This window comes from Schistocerca americana, chromosome 3 (genome assembly GCF_021461395.2).
Source record: "Schistocerca americana isolate TAMUIC-IGC-003095 chromosome 3, iqSchAmer2.1, whole genome shotgun sequence".
Taxonomy (NCBI): domain Eukaryota; kingdom Metazoa; phylum Arthropoda; class Insecta; order Orthoptera; family Acrididae; genus Schistocerca; species Schistocerca americana.
The window spans coordinates 345,659,390-345,680,335 of NC_060121.1; the positions used below are offsets into that span (position 1 = coordinate 345,659,390).

Sequence of the window (20,946 nt, forward strand, 5' to 3'; positions counted from 1 at the left end):
TTGGTTACAAAGCCAGACCAAAAAAATCTTCATTTATAAAACCAAACTGACTTTTTAAAGTCCCTGAAAATTGTCATCTGAACTACTTCTTCTTCCATTTCGTATGTGAGATGGTCTTCACTGTTGTTGAGAGCCTTACATATGCCGCGCTTCTCGAAGGTCTTACAATAGTGCCTTCTCTCACTCCAGGTGATGACTTGACTATCCACCGACACATTTGTCTGATAGTAGGTAGATAGATAAAAGATCTACTCACCAAGCGGCGGCAGGAAATGCACACAAAAGAAGGTTTAACTTTTACAAGCTTTCAGAGCCAGTGGCTGCTTTACCTGTCAGAAGAATTGAAGGAGAAGGAAGAAGGGTGAAGGAAAAGGAATGAAGAGGTTGAGGAAAGGGGGTACAGTTCATAAAAGTCACCCAGAACCACGTGTCAGGAGAGACTTACTGGACAGGATGAGGAGAGTGTCTCCCAAAAATCAGTCTTTCCCTTCAACTCTTCTACCAGGAGGAGGCAATGGCTCCAAAAGCTTGTAAAAGTTAAACTTTGTGTATGTATTCTCATGCCACCATTTGGTGAGTAGAATTTTTTGTCTAACCATTTACATTATACTGTCAATAATTATTTTTGTTTTTTGATAGTAGATTGTTTTAAAGCTCCCTTCAGTTTGATTTCATGTTGGGTTTCATCCATTTGTTCCATTCCTCTCTCATATATCCTTTAAATTGTTTATTTATCGAGACATCAAGAGGTTGCAACTGTGGAGTAAGTCCTCCCAGAATAACAGCAAGCTCTGTATTTTCCTGTCTCAATTTCTCATTCACAGCATTTTTCAGATGACTACTAAACTGATCCAACACAAGAAGAGAACTCTTCTTCAGTAAAGCACCTTTCCTTCTCACAAACACTCTGTTAATCCATAATTTCATACCACTCTTGTCCCTCCAAACCGTTGTCATGTACATGAAGACCACCACCACCACCTGGCAGTATTTCAGAAGGTTTTGGCATTGTTTTGTACTTGAAAATGATCATTGGTTAAGTGTAGTATAGTTAGCACAACATGAAAGGACAACAGTGTAGTGCATTTTTTTTCATATTCACGTATTATAGTTACAGTTTTATCACCTTTCACGGCAATAGTTCTGTTACTTGGCGCATCGAATGTCGGAGGAATTTTGTTCATATTCACTATTTGTCTTAGTTAGACACTGGTTTTCTTTCAATGCTGAATAATAAAGCAATGGAAAAATAATATTTTCTCTTCATACCCTTGTGGCATTTTGTGAGATATTTTAGTTCTGATTTGCATGTTAAGTCCATGACACTGCAGCACTAAGTTATGAGTGTGTATTTGAATATTTTTATATTAATTCTAATGCCATTTTGACAGTGGCCTCTAATCCACTTCAATATGTCATCTTTTAGTTTTGGCATTTTGCATTCAGTCCTGTGTTTACACATTTGGTCTTCATTTTCTTCTTCTTCTTCTTCTTCTTCTTTGCTAGTACACCAATCGCAAATGGCTTTTTCTGTTGGTGGAGGGCCGAAATGCCACTCAGCTGCCCTGTTTCCATATTCTTCTGCATATGCCATTACTTTTAATTTAAACCCAAATCATATGAATAACTTTAATTTTTTTTTCCTAATACGAAACTTGCTACTAAAAAAATGTGTACTGTTACCGATAACACAAATCACTTTAAATTCAAGATCACTGGCACCTTAGACTTCAGTGACACGTCGTAGGCTAGACAGTGTTCTGGGTTTGTGACATTGGGGCAGGAGGCAAACAGTGTTAGCAAACTTATGAATCCCCACAACTCGCGTTCATTGTATTGGTGCACTGCTGCTACCAGTTGAATACAGTGTTGCCAGACAGAGATAGGTTTCCTGCAGCATTGAATATATGGCTATTTTTAAGACTGGTGGGAATTTTAAATCAAACACTGGACATTTTGAAATTAATTTAGAGTATAAGAAGCACCTGAATTTTGGACGCAATTTTTTGAAGAAAAAAGTGTGTCTTAGAGTTCATCAAATATGATAAATCAATCAAGAGCTGTTATATTATATAAGCAAGTCTGTATGCAAATGATTCCTATACATTTTAAATATGATCTGGTGCCTGAGAGCTTGACTAAATCAGTTGTCATTCCTATCTTAAAAAACGGAGATGAAGAATTGTAATAACTACTGAGTATTGCTATGTTTCATTGAAACTGCTTACAGAAAAAAGAGAATTGATTTGTAAGTTTTGTAGTTTATGCAGCAACCAGCTAGAAGTGTGGCTTTGAAAGGGTTATTTAACTCAAACTATTACCAGTTTTGGATTTTACAAGTCCACCTTCAGATGGCTTGTTATAGCTTTCCTTTTTTTCTGCTGGATCTTTGTTCAGTACTAGTTACTGGTGTGGTGCACTAGACAAACAAAAGATTTTTCATTTACAATACTATAAAGTTAGGGTTTTTTATCTTCATGGAAACATTAATGAAATGATTCTATGAAGGTAGATAAAAGGTACCATAACTTTACTGTATTGTGAATGAAAAATCTTTTGTCTTAGTACATCACACCAGTAACCAACACAAAAGAAGACTCCAGTGGGAAAGAAAGGTAAACTATAAGAAGCCACTTGAAGGTGGGTCTGTAAAAATTTGAAACTGGTAGGAGTTGAATAAAGTAGGCTTTTTTAAACTGTACTTGTGGCCGGTTGCTGAGGACACTGGGTGCTATTCTGAGATGGAGGTTGGTGTAGGAAAGGAATCTGTGGCAGGCTGCATCAAGTGATTGGAAAGACTGGATTTCATCAGTCTGTCGTCAGAAATGCATCTGCCTCTATTAGACTGATACAAAACAGTTGTCTAAGAGCTCTAATTTCAGATAGGTGAAAAGAAAAGTCTTACGGGGTAAGATGTAAACTGTATGGAGGATGATGATCACAGTGGCTTCCTTTTGGCCAATACTAATTAAAACTATTGGCAACAGGAGGCTGTGTACTATTTTACTGTAGATATTAAGTAAATTTTTCACAGTTCAGTTAATTTACATCAAATATGGGCTAGCAGGATCTTAAAATTTATACATAACAGACTATTGCATGGTGGTGGATAGTTTAAAGTTGATAACCTTATCAACAGGAGTCAAAAGCAGATAAAATTGCATTTCTAACAAACCCGATATATTTATGATGTTGGCCAACTGGCTGATTATTGTATTGTTCTTACAAGTTTACTTTCAGTGACCCAATAATGCTGCCTGCTTCAGAGCCACCCAGAGGTGCTCAATCAAGTCACAGAAAATGTCATATAATCTCGACATACATCTGTTTCATTTAGTTTATGCAGTGTGTCTACCTATAACATGGAATTATATGTCATTCACAAGTGAGCTGAGCTTGACCAACTGTTGAGCACACTCCCAGTGTATCCAATGATACCAGTGTATTCAGCGATACACTCGTGCAGTGTTCAGATGAGCTTTTGTGATACCATTACTTGTGTTGGCTCCAGACCACACTGAGGTAGTTAAAACCTGGTACTGTTGCAGGACTACCAAAATATGGTTGTCTTTAAGGTGTGCATTTGTTTAACATTTTTATATTTCCATGACAATTTTATGCACATAAAAGCAAAATTTAAATGTCGTGTACTGCTGATTGCAGTCGGACTACATTTTCTGTAGGCAACTGTCATTAATTTTGCTTTGTCCTGGCATAATGTGAGATTCAAGTGATTAAGCTCGGATTCCAGTAAGAAACTTGTTTAATGTGACATTTAGTGTCCTATACAGGTAAGTAGAACAGTAATGACCAGAATGTAATGTAGATGATGGAAAATGGTGTACTTCCTAAATGAAAGTAAACCAATGGAAAATACAGGATGGACAGTAGTTCTGAGCATAGGGCACTACTCGTGAAATAAGAGAGGTGTTGGACAGCTGCATTACAGTTTCGGGATATTTTATTATTTCCCAGTTTTTCTGTCTGAACATCAGAAATTTCTCTTATTACATTTTCTTTTTGCCAAGTTAGATAATTTCAGTTGCTAGCTGCTACAACTACATCTTGTTCTTTTAACGAAATGTCAAGCTGCTATTCATAATTTGATCACCAAGGTGGGTTGCTTCACAGATCAACAGCTATAATGAAGGTGAGGGTATATTGTGGGTAATAAATTAATGTTGTATTCAGGCAGTCTGTATAGTTCACAGCTATTTTTCCTCTTACTGGAAAACAAAGGCTGTAGGTAGGAATTACTAACTTGCATATAAATGTTCAGGATAGAGCAGCATTAAAAAATTAATTTCCATTGTGCACATAAAATGACTCACTCCACATCAAATGATTTGTTGTGCAAAGGAACCATTTAACATGAAACTAACTAACTAACTTCGCTACTTCCTATTCTGGAGACACACACAAGAATGATTTTATGCTTTTTGCAGCTGAGCTGGGCGACTATCAACCTGATGAACACCTTCCTGGATATCTTTCTGGGCTACAGTTGATACCTGGTCAAACAGAAGAGATGGAAAAGAAGATCACAGAGCTACATAAATTACACAAGTATGTAAATGCAAGTTTTCAGCATATTATCATCAAAGTGAACCTTCAAAATGGAGTGTGTTAGTCTTGAGGCGCTACAGAACTTAATTTATTAGCAAAAGTGTGCTTGTGATGTTGGTGGCAGGTGCATTGCATGCTGAGGTTAACAACTCGTATGATGAACAATGAGAACAGAATACGAAGAATTGTGAGTCAGTTGTTGCTAGCAGTTCAAAATGCCTGTTCATAAATAAAATTAGCTGATATTTTATTCTAGTAGGTTAGAATTTAATCCCACTGTCGCAAATTTTGCCAAAGTCAGAAGTAAGACATACAAATAGGATTTTGCAATGACGAATGTACATCTTGGGCTACACTAAACAACATTCTATTATGGCAATCATATTTTCATTTTGAGTTCGTTGACTTCACCACCTCGCAAGGGGATCGTCACATTCCAATCTAACCTAGGTCTGTCAGCACATCTAATTTCCTTCCATTCAAATTCATTAGCTTCGCTGACTGGAGCAGACTGTCACATTCTAACATAATGGCTTTGAGCGTAGCTGCAGCTCAGTCTGTCAGCACATCTAGTTTTTTTTCCATTTGCCAAATAAATATTAAAATCAATAAAAAACTTTAAAATTCATCCTTTTAATATTTAAGAATCTTCAAAACTATTTTTTACTAAAAAGGTCATGTGAATTAATAGGATTTGAACCGCTGTAGCTGCTCTGTAACCCTTTAGTGGGAACGTTACCAGTTTTGCTCCGTTAAAAGTGCATCCTCAGGTGGTCCACTGTTAATTAAAATGCAGTTTTTAAAATAAGATTTTATAAAAGTAATTTTTTTGTAAACTTTCAAAATTTTTTGTTAAACATGCATTTTTTGAATTTTTTAATTTTACTCACATGATAGTCCTTAACCAGTTGGGAAGCTACGGTGTCCAATAGTTCATTTGTAAATAAAAAGTTTTAATCCATCATAGGTTACTGTCTGTAGTACAGTTGGCATTAACCACCACCCCCCGTTGGTGAATTCCAAACTGGACACACGAGATGACAAGACGTAATATAAAAAATAATTACTTACTTACTTTACTTTACACGTGGCTAAGGCCTTATCGACCATACACCTGCTCTACGAGCCTCTTCCAATTATTTCTATCCAGGGAAATTGTTGTCCAATCAGAGTTGATGCCCATCCTAGCTGCATCTTCCCGGATATTCTCCATCCACCTAATTCGAGGTCTTCCTCTTCTTCTCTTTCCTTCTAATTTCTTAGTGGATGCTATTTTGGGTAGTCTGTTCTCCGGCATCCTTGCTACATGACCAGCCCAGTTCAGTCTTCTCTTCTTTAACATTTCCACAATGGTACTATGTACAGCTCCCGTAGTTCTTCATTTTTCCTTATCCTCTACTCCGTGACATTTTCATCGAAGATTGGTCCAAATATTTTTCTTAGTATTTTTCTTTCAAATATCAACAGTTTTTCTTCATCTTTTTTCCTGAATGTAATAGCTTCACATCCATATAATGCTACTGGTACAATAGTTGACTGATAAAAACGGATTTTGAATTCAGTACTAAGTGATCTCATCCTTAAAATTTTGATACAGCTGTAAAAAGTTCTATTAGCTGCTGCTAGACGGCCGTCTATTTCTATTTCTGCTCTATTGTCTCTGCTAAAAAGACTCCCTAAGTACTTGAAGTGGTCAACTGCCTTGAAAGTGAGACCATTTACGGTCAGTGGTGTATTCTTTTGGAGTTTTTTACTTATGACTAGATATTCTGTCTTTTCTTCATTCACATGAAGTCCAGCTTTCTCAGCTATTTTGTAATAATTTTGCATCATCCTGATTAATTCAGCTTTTGAAGTGCTTATTAAGGCTACATCATCTGCATAAGCAAGTCTAGTAATGTTCTGTCCCTGCAGTTGGATCCCTTGTGGATTAGTTTTGGTGAATTCTCTATCAATCTTCTCTAAGATAATATTAAATAGAATAGGTGAGATGGCATCCCCTTGTCTCAGTCCAGTGTACACCTTAAAATTTTCAGTCTCTCCTGCAGGTGTCTTAACTTTGCATATGGTTTCTTCCAAACACATTTTAACTAATTTGATTAATTTTAATGGTATTTCAAATTCTTTCATGGTGTTTAAGAGTGTCTGTCGGTGTATGCTATCATAGGCCTTCTTGAAGTCTATAAATAGAATATGGATATCTACATTAATTTCCCATGCCTTCTCATTTATTTGTCTCAATGTGAATAAGTGATCCAAAGTGGATCTGTTAGTGCGGAAACCACATTGGTAGTCCCCAATCAGTTCTTCGGTTATGGGAATCAGTCTGTGTAGTATACACATCGACAAAATTTTATACGTGACATCGAGTAGGGCAATTCCTCTGTAGTTATCACAGACAAGGGGATCATTCTTCTTAAAGATGGGGCATATAATTGCAGTTTTCCAATCGGCCGGTATGTTTTCTGTCTCCCAAATTGTTTCAATTAAGGAATGTAGTTCTATTTCCAATTGTGGTCCTCCATTTTTTAAAAGCTCAGCATATACCTGGTCTTCCCCACAGGCCTTGTTGTTCTTTAATTTCTTTATTGTTTGTCTTATTTCATTTACTGATGGTGTGGTGACTTGTATATCAACTGTATCTGGTTCTTCAAATGTAAAGTAATATTGTGGATCATTGCAGTTGAGCAGCTGTGTAAATTATGTCTTCCATGTTTCTTGTATGTCATTCTTGTTTGTAAGTATTTTCCCATTATGGTCCTTTATAAACTGTTCCCTTTTAGTGAATTTTCCCAAGGACTTTTTTATATGCTGGTACATCTGCCTTGCTCTGTGATGCTTGAAATCATCCTCCGCTTCTCTTACCATTTGTTGTAGTGTTTTCTCTTCTCTTGTCTTAGAGTTCGTTGTGTTTCCTTGCGGATTTTATAGTATCTCTCCTTTAGTGTAATATTGTCCATGTCTTGTAACCATGCCTTCCTCGCATTTTGCCTCTCCAGTACTCTTTCTTGGCACTTTATATTAAACCAGATTTTGTTAGTTCGTTTTCTTTTACCTATAGTTTTGGAAGCTACATCTTGGATACTGTTTCTGAGGTGTCTCCATCTACTTTCCACGTCTTGCTGGTCACTATGTGTCAGTCTAGATTCCGATAGGTTAATTTCCATTTCTTTCCTAAAGTTTTCTTTTATTTTTTCTTCTGCCAGATTTTCTACATCGTACCTTTTAATTTCAACCCTATTTGTACTTTGTTTCTTTTTTAGCTTTATTTTCATTTGAGCTATGATTAACATATGATCTGTCTCACAATCTGCTCCCCTAAAAGTTCTAACGTCTTTAATACTGTTTTGAAATCGTCTTTGAATGGCGACATGGTCAATCTGGTTCACTACTTTTCCATCTGGTGATATCCATGTCCCTAAATGAATGCGTTTGTGTTGGAATTTTGTGCTGCTTAATGTGAGACCATTTGCCATTGCAAAGTTTATGAGTCGCACACCATTCTCTGAACTTTCATCATGTAAGCTGTAATTCCCAATGGTTGGTTTGTAGATTTCTTCTTTTCCTACTTTGGCATTAAAGTCTCCTAACACTATTGTTACGTTATGTCTACTTATTGAATTATATGTCTGTTCCAGTTGACTATAAAATTCTTCTTTCACGTCATCTTCCTTATCTTCTGTGGGTGCATGAACATTTATAAATGTAATATCAAACCACTGAGCCTGAACTGTAATGTGTGATATTCGGTTATTAATTGATTTGAATTCCTTTATTGTGTCAATTGCTGTTTTATGAATGTAAAAGCCCGTTCCAAATTCATGGCGCTGACCGCAGTCTCCATACATTATTGTCCCGTCTCCTATTTTCATTGATCCCGTTCCCTGCCATCTTATTTCTTGGAGCGCTACCAGTTGTACCTTGTATTTTCCTAGTTCGTTTATTAGTATTTGTGCGCTTCCTGGGCGGTATAGACTTCTGACATTCCACGAACCAAAAGAGAAATCCTTGTAACTTTGCCAATTTCTGTTCCAGTAAATTCTGTCCTGTTTCCGAGGCATACTTTGAGTGTCCTGACCGGCCATTGTTTTACATGAGTGGATTGGTAGCCCTCTGCACAACCCCCAACCTGGAGGACCAGGAGTCTTGATTTTGGGGTACTCTACCCCTAGGGATTTGCCTTCACCATGGCTTAACGAGTCTTCCCTACCCGTGCTAGTTTTGGTCCACCCCGGGTATTTTATTTGCCCGGTACCCCCCATATCTGGAGAGCATTTCCCGATCCGCCACCCGGGGAGGCGCCCGATGGGGGACTAGCAACCCCACACGGGATAAAAAATAATTATAGGCATAAAAATTTATTGTTAAAGTATGTAAAAAAAATTTGTACAGTGTTTTTGGTATGTAATTTTTCTGGGTTTTACAGAAGTAAATAATAACACTTACCAAAAATACAAAAGCAATTAAGGATCATTAAGCAGAAATGAAAACGGGGTGGTTTGTTGTGCTATTGCAAGGGACTGGTAATTGGTGTTGTTATAGAAGCTCACATTGGCAAACATTTATTCAGAGTTTGACACCACAAATCATGTTATTATCTGTAATGAAAAAATATGAAAAGGAGCAAATCTTTGGCAAGCTACCAGTGCAGTATATCTGGCTGACAGTTATGGTAGACCTATGGCAAGTGCCAAAAAATGAAAGTGACATTACTAACCGAAGGTCTTTTGCTGAGATACCTTGATAAAAGCAAAAAGTAGTTAAACACATTCCTATAACAGGTGTTTGCTCTTGCAGACATGGAACCAGTAGGTTATGATATTGGTTGGCCACATATACTGCAACTAATTCTTTACCATAGGTTCATTGATGTTCATATTTTCCATCACAGGAAATTGCATGATTTGTGTTTTCGAACTTGGTATAAATTATTTGCCAATATGAGCTTCTTGTACACCACTGCCAGTTACCGATCCATAGCTTTGGCATGACAAACTTTCGCCATTTTCACATTTGCTTAATTGAAGTGATCCTTCAATGATTTAGTACTTTGGGTAGGTGGTACTATTTACTTTTAAAGAAATCGCAAACTTCACAGACCATAAGCATTGTCCAAAAATTTTTTTACGTGCTTCAGCCATAAATTTTAATGGCTGCAATTATTTTTTATTCTAGATCTTGTGGCTCTGTGTGTTCAGTCTGACATTCACCTGCTGATGGTTAATGCCAATTTTACCATTAATGACAGCCTATAATGGATTACCATTTTCGATTTACAACAATCATGAGACATCGGATCTTCTGATTATTTGAAGGCTATCATGTGAGTGAAGGTTTTTTTTAAAAAATTAAAAACTTGTTTAGGTAATGCATGTTTGACAAATATTCTTAAGAAATTTTATTAAATTATTTTCATTTTTATAAAACCTTATTTAGAAAATTAATTTTAATAAACAGTGCTTCACCTGAGGGTGTACTTGTAATGGTGCAAAACGAGTAGTGTTACCACTATAGGACTACAAAATTGTGAAAGCAGCTTGGAGAGTCTTCTTTCACTGTGAATCCCATTAATTCATAAGAGCTTTTCTTTAGTAAAAAATGGTTTTGAATATTCTTAAATGTTTACAGTGTACTTGTTTTACTTGTGACTATACTATGTACAAAATAGTATGTTAAGTCATAATAAACGGATCAGTAAGTCATACTCTTGGTCTGAGAACAAATGTAATCGATTCATATTTTCTGCCAAAAGTCATTAGATTCAGCAGTTCTCATTGGCTACCATACACTGTCACCTGATTGCTTTCAAGCAGCATCAGCAAATTTCCACCAGCACACAATGCAAGAGATGCCGACACTGTAAGTGCAATTTACGCAATTAATCTTATGCATTGTGATTACTCCTTCTGAAATAGCCTCTCCAGTATCCTCTGTCTATGGTCTTCTCATTGACTTCGAAATTCTGTCAAATATCATAGAATTTGCTAATCTTTATCACATGTGCCAACCGCATCTGGAAATTATGTAATTACCAGTTTTTTTTTTTTTTTTTTTTTTTTTTTTTTTTTTTTTTTTCAAAACATTGGTGAAATAATTTAAAATTCAATTCCTGTTGTTTCGGACACTGTATAAAAGTAAGCACAACCAGTAAAACACACACACACACACACACACACACACACAGAGAGAGAGAGAGAGAGAGAGAGAGAGAGAGAGAGAGAGAGAGAGAGAGGGGGGGGGGATTTCATGATTTGAAAATTTCAGAAATTCCATTCATTTGTTCAGTTCTGTGTTGGTAAATGCTGGTCAAATTTTTAATTCGGTAGTTGACTTAGCCAAATGCTTCAAAGTGAGGATGTCTTTGTGTATGATTTTGTTGCCCATGATTTAGTTGCATCATAGATTAATACCATTAGATTTTGATAAATGTGTTAAAGAATGTTTAATCATATGTATTGTTTCTACCTATTGAGGTGTTTGCAAACAGTAGCCCCTGTAAGTTCCCAATTATACCTTTCAAAACTCCACAGAAGATATGGCATCGTGCGGAAAATGGTGTCTTCATAATGATTTTCCTGCTTTGCAGCAGAATGATGATTCTCCTGCTTTGCAGCAGCATGTGCTGTTCTATCTACAAGTGATCATCATGACCTGAAGCACAGAAAATATGAGAAAATGTGGAACTGTTTGATGGAGGGAGACTATTATGCAAACATATTTGTTGTGGTAGAGCTCTTTTCAGTTGAGCTGCATGCTTAAGACAGTCTTAAAGCTTTACTTTGCCACTAGCTCCTGTTCTTCTGTCCATACACCATTGGAGTTCTTCCATGGCACTATGGATGTAGAATTTGCGTGAAAACCAGATAAAGCAAACAGTGATGCACCATAACCTTCGGGTTGTTAATGAAATTTTCTGTCTAAATTCTTCAGCATAATAGTTTGTTGGAATTACAGCTACCAGTGTGGTATCATCATTCTAATGAGAACTTCATTTTGCTGGGTTAATATTTTGATTACTCAGTCAACACATTGGACTACATACAAGAATGTGGGTCGACAGCCCTGTTTGAAATCTCTCTGTACAAGCAGTTTATTATGAGACATGCTGAAGCAATTCTGTCATCCTTCCTGAAGTTTGTAAACACATAAATGTGATGTAATTTCAGTAATGGAACTGTTTTTGTTTTCCTGTGATTCACTAAAAATGTTGTTTTGACAAATGGGCCATTATGATGTCATTTGAGATTAATGGCAACACATGTAAGTGCAGTAAAAGAAATTCCTGACCTAACATAATACTTGTCTACAAGGTGACTTTAATGTCTTTCACCATGTCCTTGGCGTCTCATTTTTTTTAGGGGGGGTGGGGGTTGGGGGGGGGGGTGTTTGTATTAGTGCAAATCTCTGTCTGTTTTTATCACCTTGTATATAGCATTGATGCTGAACCTCACACTAATTTTTAATTGCCTTCAATGTTTTTGTGGTGAGCCTGATCTTACCTTCCACTGTCCCTCCCTCCCTCCTCTCTCTCTCTCTCTCTCTCTCTCTCTCTCTCTCTCTCTCTCTCTCTCTCTCTCTCTCTCTGTGTCTGTGCGTGTGTGTGCGTGTGTGTGTGTGTGTGTGTGTGTGTCATGGATTCTCTTTTTTCCCCATTTTAAACTTACAAGGAAGGTATCGGTATAAGTATATTTGTAACTTCATGGCGTGTTAACACATTTCTTCCCTTTATTCCCATCATTATGATGATCACTTATACTGAGGAAAGGGAAGAAATGTGTTAACACGCCACGAAGTTACAAATATTACAGAATTAGCACTGATATTTGTATACAGGTATTAATTATGCCTACATAATTGGTGACACCGATTTAATTTCACGGTATATAAGTATTTTCTGCGTCCTGCGAAATGAGATTTTGACATGGAGGACATGCATAAACTGTTTCCCACCATTGGCAGCAAAATGCAGCAAGAGATAAAGATTTAGGAGCTTCTTTCGACTGTACAGCAATCAATGAACTCAGTGTAATCAGTAAATCCGAACTCGAACCAAATACAATCATCCCTGTTGGGTAACCCTGCTATGCCAAAAAGCGACATCAAATATAGACATAACTAGGTTACTGGTTCCAATATTCTCATCCACATTGTGACCACTCACGTCAGACTTCCCGCCCACAGGCTTGTGTGGTTTTTCCTTGTCAGCCATGTTGTTTATGCCTGCACAATCTGAAATATGGTTTGTGGTTCTGGAAAGCATTTTCGCACATAACAGGCTACTGAAGACCATGAGTAATTTACACAGCAACTTGGACCAGTGAGTGACCACTTTAGCTTTGGACACCCACTCAACAGTGAGTCTACCACACTCTCTCTACATCTACATCTACATCTATACTCCGCGAGTCACCTTACGGTGTGTGGCGGAGGGTACTTATTGTACCACTATCTGATCCCCCCCTTCCCTGTTCCATTCACGAATTGTGCGTGGGAAGAACGACTGCTTGTAAGTCTCCGTATTTGCTCTAATTTCTCGGATCTTTTCGTTGTGATCATTACGCGAGATATATGTGGGCGGTAGTAATATGTTGCCCATCTCTTCCCGGAATGTGCTCTCTCGTAATTTCGATAATAAACCTCTCCGTATTGCGTAACGCCTTTCTTGAAGTGTCCGCCACTGGAGCTTGTTCAGCATCTCCGTAACGCTCTCGCGCTGACTAAATGTCCCCATGACGAATCGCGCTGCTTTTCGCTGGATCATGTCTCTCTCTTCTATTAATCCAACCTGGTAAGGGTCCCATACTGATGAGCAATACTCAAGAATCGGACGAACAAGCGTTTTGTAAGCCACTTCTTTCGTCGATGAGTCACATTTTCTTAGAATTCTTCCTATGAATCTCAACCTGGCGCCTGCTTTTCCCACTATTTGTTTTATGTGATCATTCCACTTCAGATCGCTCCGGATAGTAACTCCTAAGTATTTTACGGTCGTTACCGCTTCCAATGATTTACCACCTATGGCATAATCGTACTGGAATGGATTTCTGCCCCTATGTATGCGCATTATATTACATTTATCTACGTTTAGGGAAAGCTGCCAGCTGTCGCACCATGCATTAATCCTCTGCAGGTCCTCCTGGAGTACGTACGAGTCTTCTGATGTTGCTACTTTCTTGTAGACAACCGTGTCATCTGCAAATAGCCTCACGGAGCTACCGATGTTGTCAACTAAGTCATTTATGTATATTGTAAACAATAAAGGTCCTATCACGCTTCCCTGCGGTACTCCCGAAATTACCTCTACATCTGCAGATTTTGAACCGTTAAGAATGACATGTTGTGTTCTTTCTTCTAGGAAATCCTGAATCCAATCACAAACCTGGTCCGATATTCCGTAAGCTCGTATTTTTTTCACTAAACGTAAGTGCGGAACCGTATCAAATGCCTTCCTGAAGTCCAGGAATACGGCATCAATCTGCTCGCCAGTGTCTATGGCACTGTGAATTTCTTGGGCAAATAGGGCGAGCTGAGTTTCACATGATCTCTGTTTGCGGAATCCATGTTGGTTATGATGAAGGAGATTTGTATTATCTAAGAACGTCATAATACGAGAACACAAAACATGTTCCATTATTCTACAACAGATTGACGTAAGCGAAATAGGCCTATAATTATTCGCATCTGATTTATGACCCTTCTTGAAAATGGGAACGACCTGCGCTTTCTTCCACTCGCTAGGTACTTTACGTTCTTCCAGCGATCTACGATAAATTGCTGATAGAAAGGGGGCAAGTTCTTTAGCATAATCACTGTAGAATCTTAAGGGTATCTCGTCTGGTCCGGATGCTTTTCCGCTACTAAGTGATAGCAGTTGTTTTTCAATTCCAATATCGTTTATTTCAATATTTTCCATTTTGGCGTCCGTGCGACGGCTGAAGTCAGGGACCGTGTTACGATTTTCCGCAGTGAAACAGTTTCGGAACACTGAATTCAGTATTTCTGCCTTTCTTCGGTCGTCCTCTGTTTCGGTGCCATCGTGGTCAACGAGTGAATGAATAGGGGATTTAGATCCGCTTACCGATTTTACATATGACCAAAACTTTTTAGGGTTCTTGTTTAGATTGTTTGCCAATGTTTTATGTTCGAATTCGTTGAATGCTTCTCTCATTGCTCTCTTTACGCTCTCAGAACGTATTTAGTTGCTCATTACACTAAACTCCCTGACTAAAAGCTTAAAAACATGTTGTACCATGAAAAATGTGATGGCAAAATCCCATTGGAATTTTGAAGACATTTATCTGCTATGGTTGACAGTATTGTGGTTTCAGATGACTTGTTGTTACATGTCTGGCACCAGCAGCTGCCTCCACAGATACAGCTAGCTTCGATTGTGCATGGAGGACAATGTTTTTATAAGTTATTGCAAGTTGTCGATAGGCTGTGTGCAGTGCTAGATTCCACTGCTATGGTGACTGCGGTTCAGCGGCAGCTGCCAATGTTTCAGCTAAACACAGCTCACAAACACCGTGCTCACCCAAAGACATGACTGCTCAGTGCACTGTCACCTTGTACCAACACTCGGTGAGCTTATCCAAATAAATCAGAAGTCTGTGTGTCATGGGTGAGATGATGACCAAGCGTTTTCAGGTGTTGCAGCTGCTGACTGGCCCTAATAAAAGGTCACATTCACGATGTTCTTCTGTTCTTCAAGATTGCAGCAAGTACTGAGCTAACTTGACTAACATCTTCTGGTATCATAGATGTTTTATATCTCAAGCTGCGAAGTGCACAAAGCCATGCGGTTACTCAAATACTGAGACCAGTTTGGATTAGGTGTGACAGATTGCCACACCTACAAACAGCACCACCAGGGAAAGGAGTGTAGTCCCACAACTGGTTACTGACAGCAGGATAGTGGCAAATAAACCATTTATAACAGTATAGCACCTGGTCATATAACTCGACCATTACTACCTCTGGCATTTGTTGCAAACATATGGGTCATTCCATATCAAATCAACCAATTGTACTGCATGATTTGAACCATGACCCCTCAGATTTGGATGATTTTTTTTCAGGTAATGTACACACTAACACTAGTTTAAATTTGAGATTTCAAATTTTTCTGATCTTTGGCTTTTGAGTTTCAAGGGTTTAAAAATCAAAAACCCTCTGTTTTTGATCAATCGATGATTGTTTTAAAATGCTGTAACTCAAATACTATACAACCTAGAGAGCTCAAAATTGCACCATTGTTTTCCTCTAAAAATTCCCTTCAATTTGATATGTAACATGACTGTGCTACCCAGATCTGAAAATTTTAAACTATTCCAAAAAAAAAACATGTTTTGAAATTTCCAAAGTATGTACCCTTGGATTTCTTTATAAAAATTATATGTGTTGTCCAGTCTGACTACATGCATGCAAAATTTCAAGATGGGATCTCAATGGGTTCTTGTATAAAATAATATTTTACTACCGCAATACACACTAGAGAGGTGAAAAATAGACTATTTCTAACAAACTTAAATTATTATGTTAGCCTTTTTATGCAACATTACCTCTTATTTGTAATCATTTACAACATGTTCCTCATATTAGAAATTGACATATAAGTAATTGCACTTGGGAAAAAAATTAACTTGTTGATATCTGCATGGATAGAACTGTATTTCTAATACCAATTGGTATTTACAAAGTTAATACATATGGTATCTATACAACTTGGTGTTTAGTGAAGGTAGGTGTAACATAATTTAAACATGCTTCTTTTATGATCTTTTAAGATATTTTTTCAAAGCAAGAGAAGACAACTTGATTTCTTTAGCACTTAAAGTGTTGGTTATTCCCGTAGCTGTTGGTGGATTCGCTGTTTGGTAAAGAGTATTTCCTGGAACATCTAATATATCTCTGGGTTGTGGGTAGTAAAAAGACTGGGCTACACCCTTTGGGTGTAAAAAATTTATTCAGTACATGTCATTGTATTTTTCTTCAATGCATCCTAGCCACCAAGAGTCATCATATGCTACTGTCACAAAACCAGCAGTAATATTTTCCATATGTGACGGTGTTATTTGGTTCAGTATTGTCACATATTCAAGAGACTCATGCAGACTAAAATGATAAGGCTTGACAATAATTTGACTCTCTGTGCAGGGTTTTATGAGTGAAACTTTTCTGTTCCCACAATCGCTTTTGAGTCACTAAACCGAGGAAGTAAGTATTCTTTGGTCAGTTCGTCATCCTCTGTTGCGCAGTATTCAAAGTCAAAGTTTTTATGTTTTCCACGGCAAAAACATAAAGTGATTTGGGTGTTAAGATTTGTTGATCATATGGCCTTTGTAAGCTGGGTGTTAGGTGGCAGTTCTAAAATATGGTGTGATGTCTCAAATTGGAAGTGACCACCGTACATTTCATTGCAATTTTGAAAAGTGTGTACAACTTGGCACGTTCAGGTGAAATGCTATGACTAAATTATTAACTGACCATGTTGTGTGGCCATCAGTAAAAAATGATGCTCTCGTCTGGGCTTGCTTGTGCCTTCAGTGTTGGCAATGCAAGGTGCAAGGTGGGATACTGTTTTGGTGCAGGTATGGATGTATCCCCAGTTCCTAGTGAGGTTTGGTCACTTAAACATAAACATTTGTGGGCCCTCTACTGTCTTCAGAAGGTAACAAGTATCCAATGACAGCAGTAGACAGATGGGCAGCAGCTATACTACTGACGTATCGGCTGAGATGTTTGCAAAAACATTCATTACAGATTGGTTAGCATGCTATGGCTCTCTTCTTTGCATTACATCAGACCAGGACCAGCAATTTGAGTCCAATCTTTTCAATATATATATCTAAAAACAAAGATGATGTGACTTACCATACGAAAGCACTGGCAGGTCGATAGACACACAAACACACATACATACACACAAAATTCAAGCTTTCGCAACCAATGGTTGCTTCGTCAGGAAAGAGGGAAGGAGAGAGAAAGATGAAAGGATGTGGGTTTTAAGGGAGAGGGTAAGGAGTCATTCCAGTCCTGGGAGTGGAAAGACTTACCTTATGGGGAAAAAAGGATGGGTATACACTCGCGCGCGCGCGCACACACACACACACATATCCATCCGCACATACACAGACACAAGCAGACATTTGTAAAGGCAAAGAGTTTGGGCAGAGATGTCAGTCGAGGAGGAAGTAAAGAGGCAAAGATGTTGTTGAAAGACAGGTGAGGTGTGAGCGGCGGCAACTTGAAATTAGCGGAGGTTGAGGCCTGGCGGATAACGAGAAGAGAGGATATATTGAAGGGCAAGTTCCCATCTCCGGAGTTCGGATAGGTTGGTGTTAGTGGGAAGTATCCAGATAACCCGGACGGTGTAACACTGTGCCAAGATGTGCTGGCCGTGCACCAAGGCATGTTTAGCCACAGGGTGATACTCATTACCAACAAACACTATCTGCCTGTGTCCATTCATGCGAATGGACAGTTATTGCTGGTCATTCCCACATAGAAAGCTTCACAGTGTAGGCAGGTTAGTTGGTAAATCACGTGGGTGCTTTCACACGTGGCTCTGCCTTTGATCGTGTACACCCTCCGGGTTACAGGACTGGAGTAGGTGGTGGTGGGAGGGTGCATGGAACAGGTTTTACACCGGGGGGGCGGTTACAAGGGTAGGAGCCAGAGGGTAGGGAAGGTGGTTTGGGGATTTCATAGGGATGAACTAAGAGGTTACGAAGTTTAGGTGGACGGCGGAAAGACACTCTTGGTGGAGTGGGGAGGATTTCGTGAAGGATGGATCTCATTTCAGGGCAGGATTTGAGGAAGTCGTATCCCTGCTGGAGAGCCACATTCATAGTCTGATCCAGTCCCGGCAAGTATGACAGCTGCCACCCATTCCACATTAAACGGTCCCTTCCCTACAGCCTAGGTCTTCGTGGCAAACGAATCTGCTCCAGTCCGGAATCCCTGAACCATTACACTAACAACCTGAAAACAGCTTTCTCATCCCGCAACTACCCTCCCGACCTGGTACAGAAGCAAATAACCAGAGCCACTTCCTCATCCCCTCAAACCCAGAACCTCCCACAGAACAACCACAAAAGTGCCCCACTTGTGACAGGAGCTTTAAAGGGCGCTCACAAGTGTCATCAAGAGAACTGGATGGAAGCACTACCTCTGGTCCTTTCAGGACTACAGATGGCTTATTAATCTGACATGTGATTCATTGTTGGCTGAAATGGTTTGTGGGAAGCCACTGAGGATTCTGGCTGACTACCTCACATCTGCACCATTGCCAGATCAGGTGGAACTACCACCATTGATACAGCAAATTTAGAAACATGTCACAAAGCACCAATAGCTACATGCTTTGCACCATGATGAACATGCAGTTTTTTCATGCAGAGCATTGGTGGACTGCTCCTGTGTTGTGCTCTACACTGATTTAGTTTGGGCCCCTTGTCACCCCTGATACGCTGGACCTTTCCAAGTGTTGCGATATGGAAACAATGTGTTACACACCTTGCAAAACGTTAAATGCAGCAAGGTGTCAATAGAGAGAGTGAAGCACTATGCTGTCACCACCTTTGGATAGCATATGACAACCATGGTTACACAATGCCTCTACACATCCATGCAGGTCTCAACTACAAGCTCTACATCCAATTGCTCAGTATGGGTTGTGCTCGGGACCGTAACTATGGCTTCTCTGGTGCTGCAACCAATTATTCACAAAAGAGCCGGATGTCAAGTTAGGTTCATTATGCTTATACTCCCCAAGTACCTCACACTTAAGGGGGAGGAGGGCTGTGTGTGAAGAAACAATGCATCAATGGAATTTGATATATTTTCTGTGAAAGTGTTGATGGTTCATACTCCGATTTGTTGTTTGCTGGTTGGCACTTTGTTTTCCTTCTCTCAAAAAAAAGTGATTATCGTTATACGCAAAATAAGTGTTGATGTTTGTATAAGAGGTTTACTTTCGCCTAAAAGTTCATCAGAGTCTCTTATACTTACTATTACTGTCATTATTTCTCAGTGTTTTACAATTTTTTAAAGCCAGTCTTGTTTTTAGTGCTATGTTTTTATCACAATTTTTATAATGCTTACTGTTTTTCTCCACAAGGCGCCAGTCACCAGCCGATGCTGAATTCAACTTCCTTGAACATGCAAAGAGGTTGGATATGTATGGTGTGGACTTGCATCGTGCTAGAGTAAGTATAATATTGAAGAAATCGAATTCACTTTCTTTTTCTTGAGGAGGAGATGTACTGTCATGTTCTGCTGTGATGCAGATACAGCAATCATTGAAAGAAAGAAAACCAGATTACATTTGGTTGGTGGGAGCTGTCTGTAGCAATTGATGAAGCTGTCACTATTTGATTCAACTTAGTTTCTAAGGCCAGTTTTTTTATTCCCTGTAGTGATTCTCTCAAATGGTGAAATACCATATTGCTCCTGTAATGAAAGCATTAAGATCTTTGGGATTCTGTACTACTGAACTGGCCAGAAAATACAGGCTTGATATTTTTCATAAGGAACGTGCAGTTAGGACATCATTATTTTGTTTTTTGATACTGAGTGAGATAGGACATTGGTTAGCATGTTGGAATAGCATTCAGGAAAAGCTGGGTTAAAAACGCTGTCTGAGCATCACTGTGAGATTGTGTGTGGTGTTTTGTATTGAATCAGTTGAAATGTCAGGATAGTTCCACTGAAAAGAACGGGTCTTATTTCCTTCCTTATTCTTGCTATCTCCGACGTGTGCTCAGTCCCGAATTGTCATCAACATTCCTTGACGATGGTTGGATGGTTTTCAACTGAAACTGATGAATTCATAGGGGAAACTTAAAAATACATTTATATAAAATTGAGCTTTTTTTCCAAGTCTGTTAGAGAATTGGCTGAGCAACTGGATGGAAAATTGGTGTGTTCCTTCACACTAACAGTCGTACTAGCAGAGAATGTTTAACGTGCACAGTCAGGCATTCTTTTGTATCATATCAGTGCCGTTTGGTGGCTCACAAAAAGCTTGGGTTTATTTCTTATAAATTTGATATATCACTAAAGTCTTCTTGCAGTGTGGCACTATTGAAAGAAAATGTAGACATCAGGTTATGTGCCAGTTCCGTTGTGCAGGTGAGAAAGATGGAATATGTAAAAATGTGTGCAATAATCAAGAACTTTTAAAGCTGCTGACTTATTTACCTCTTGCATTTCCTAAAATTGAATGAAGAGTAGTTGGTTGACATTTCTCGTATGTCGTTAATGTACCTGTATGTCCCAAGAGTCTTGAAGACAGATGGTGTGTGTCATTTTTCAGAACACTTGTTAAGACTTGCACACCATTGCATACATTTTTCACTAACACACATATGGAGCAGA

At 38.6% G+C, this 20,946-nt stretch overlaps 1 protein-coding gene across 3 annotated transcripts in view; it reads left to right on the forward strand.

Moving 5' to 3' along the window:
- Positions 1-20,946, forward strand: part of LOC124607116 (tyrosine-protein phosphatase non-receptor type 4) — a 181,454-nt gene that overhangs the window by 70,697 nt on the left and 89,811 nt on the right. For all 3 annotated transcript variants that reach the window (XM_047139317.1, XM_047139316.1, XM_047139318.1), the window contains 2 exons: positions 4,446-4,566; positions 19,688-19,775. In XM_047139317.1, coding sequence (XP_046995273.1) covers positions 4,446-4,566; positions 19,688-19,775 — 209 coding nt within the window. The remainder of the gene's footprint in view (positions 1-4,445; positions 4,567-19,687; positions 19,776-20,946) is intronic.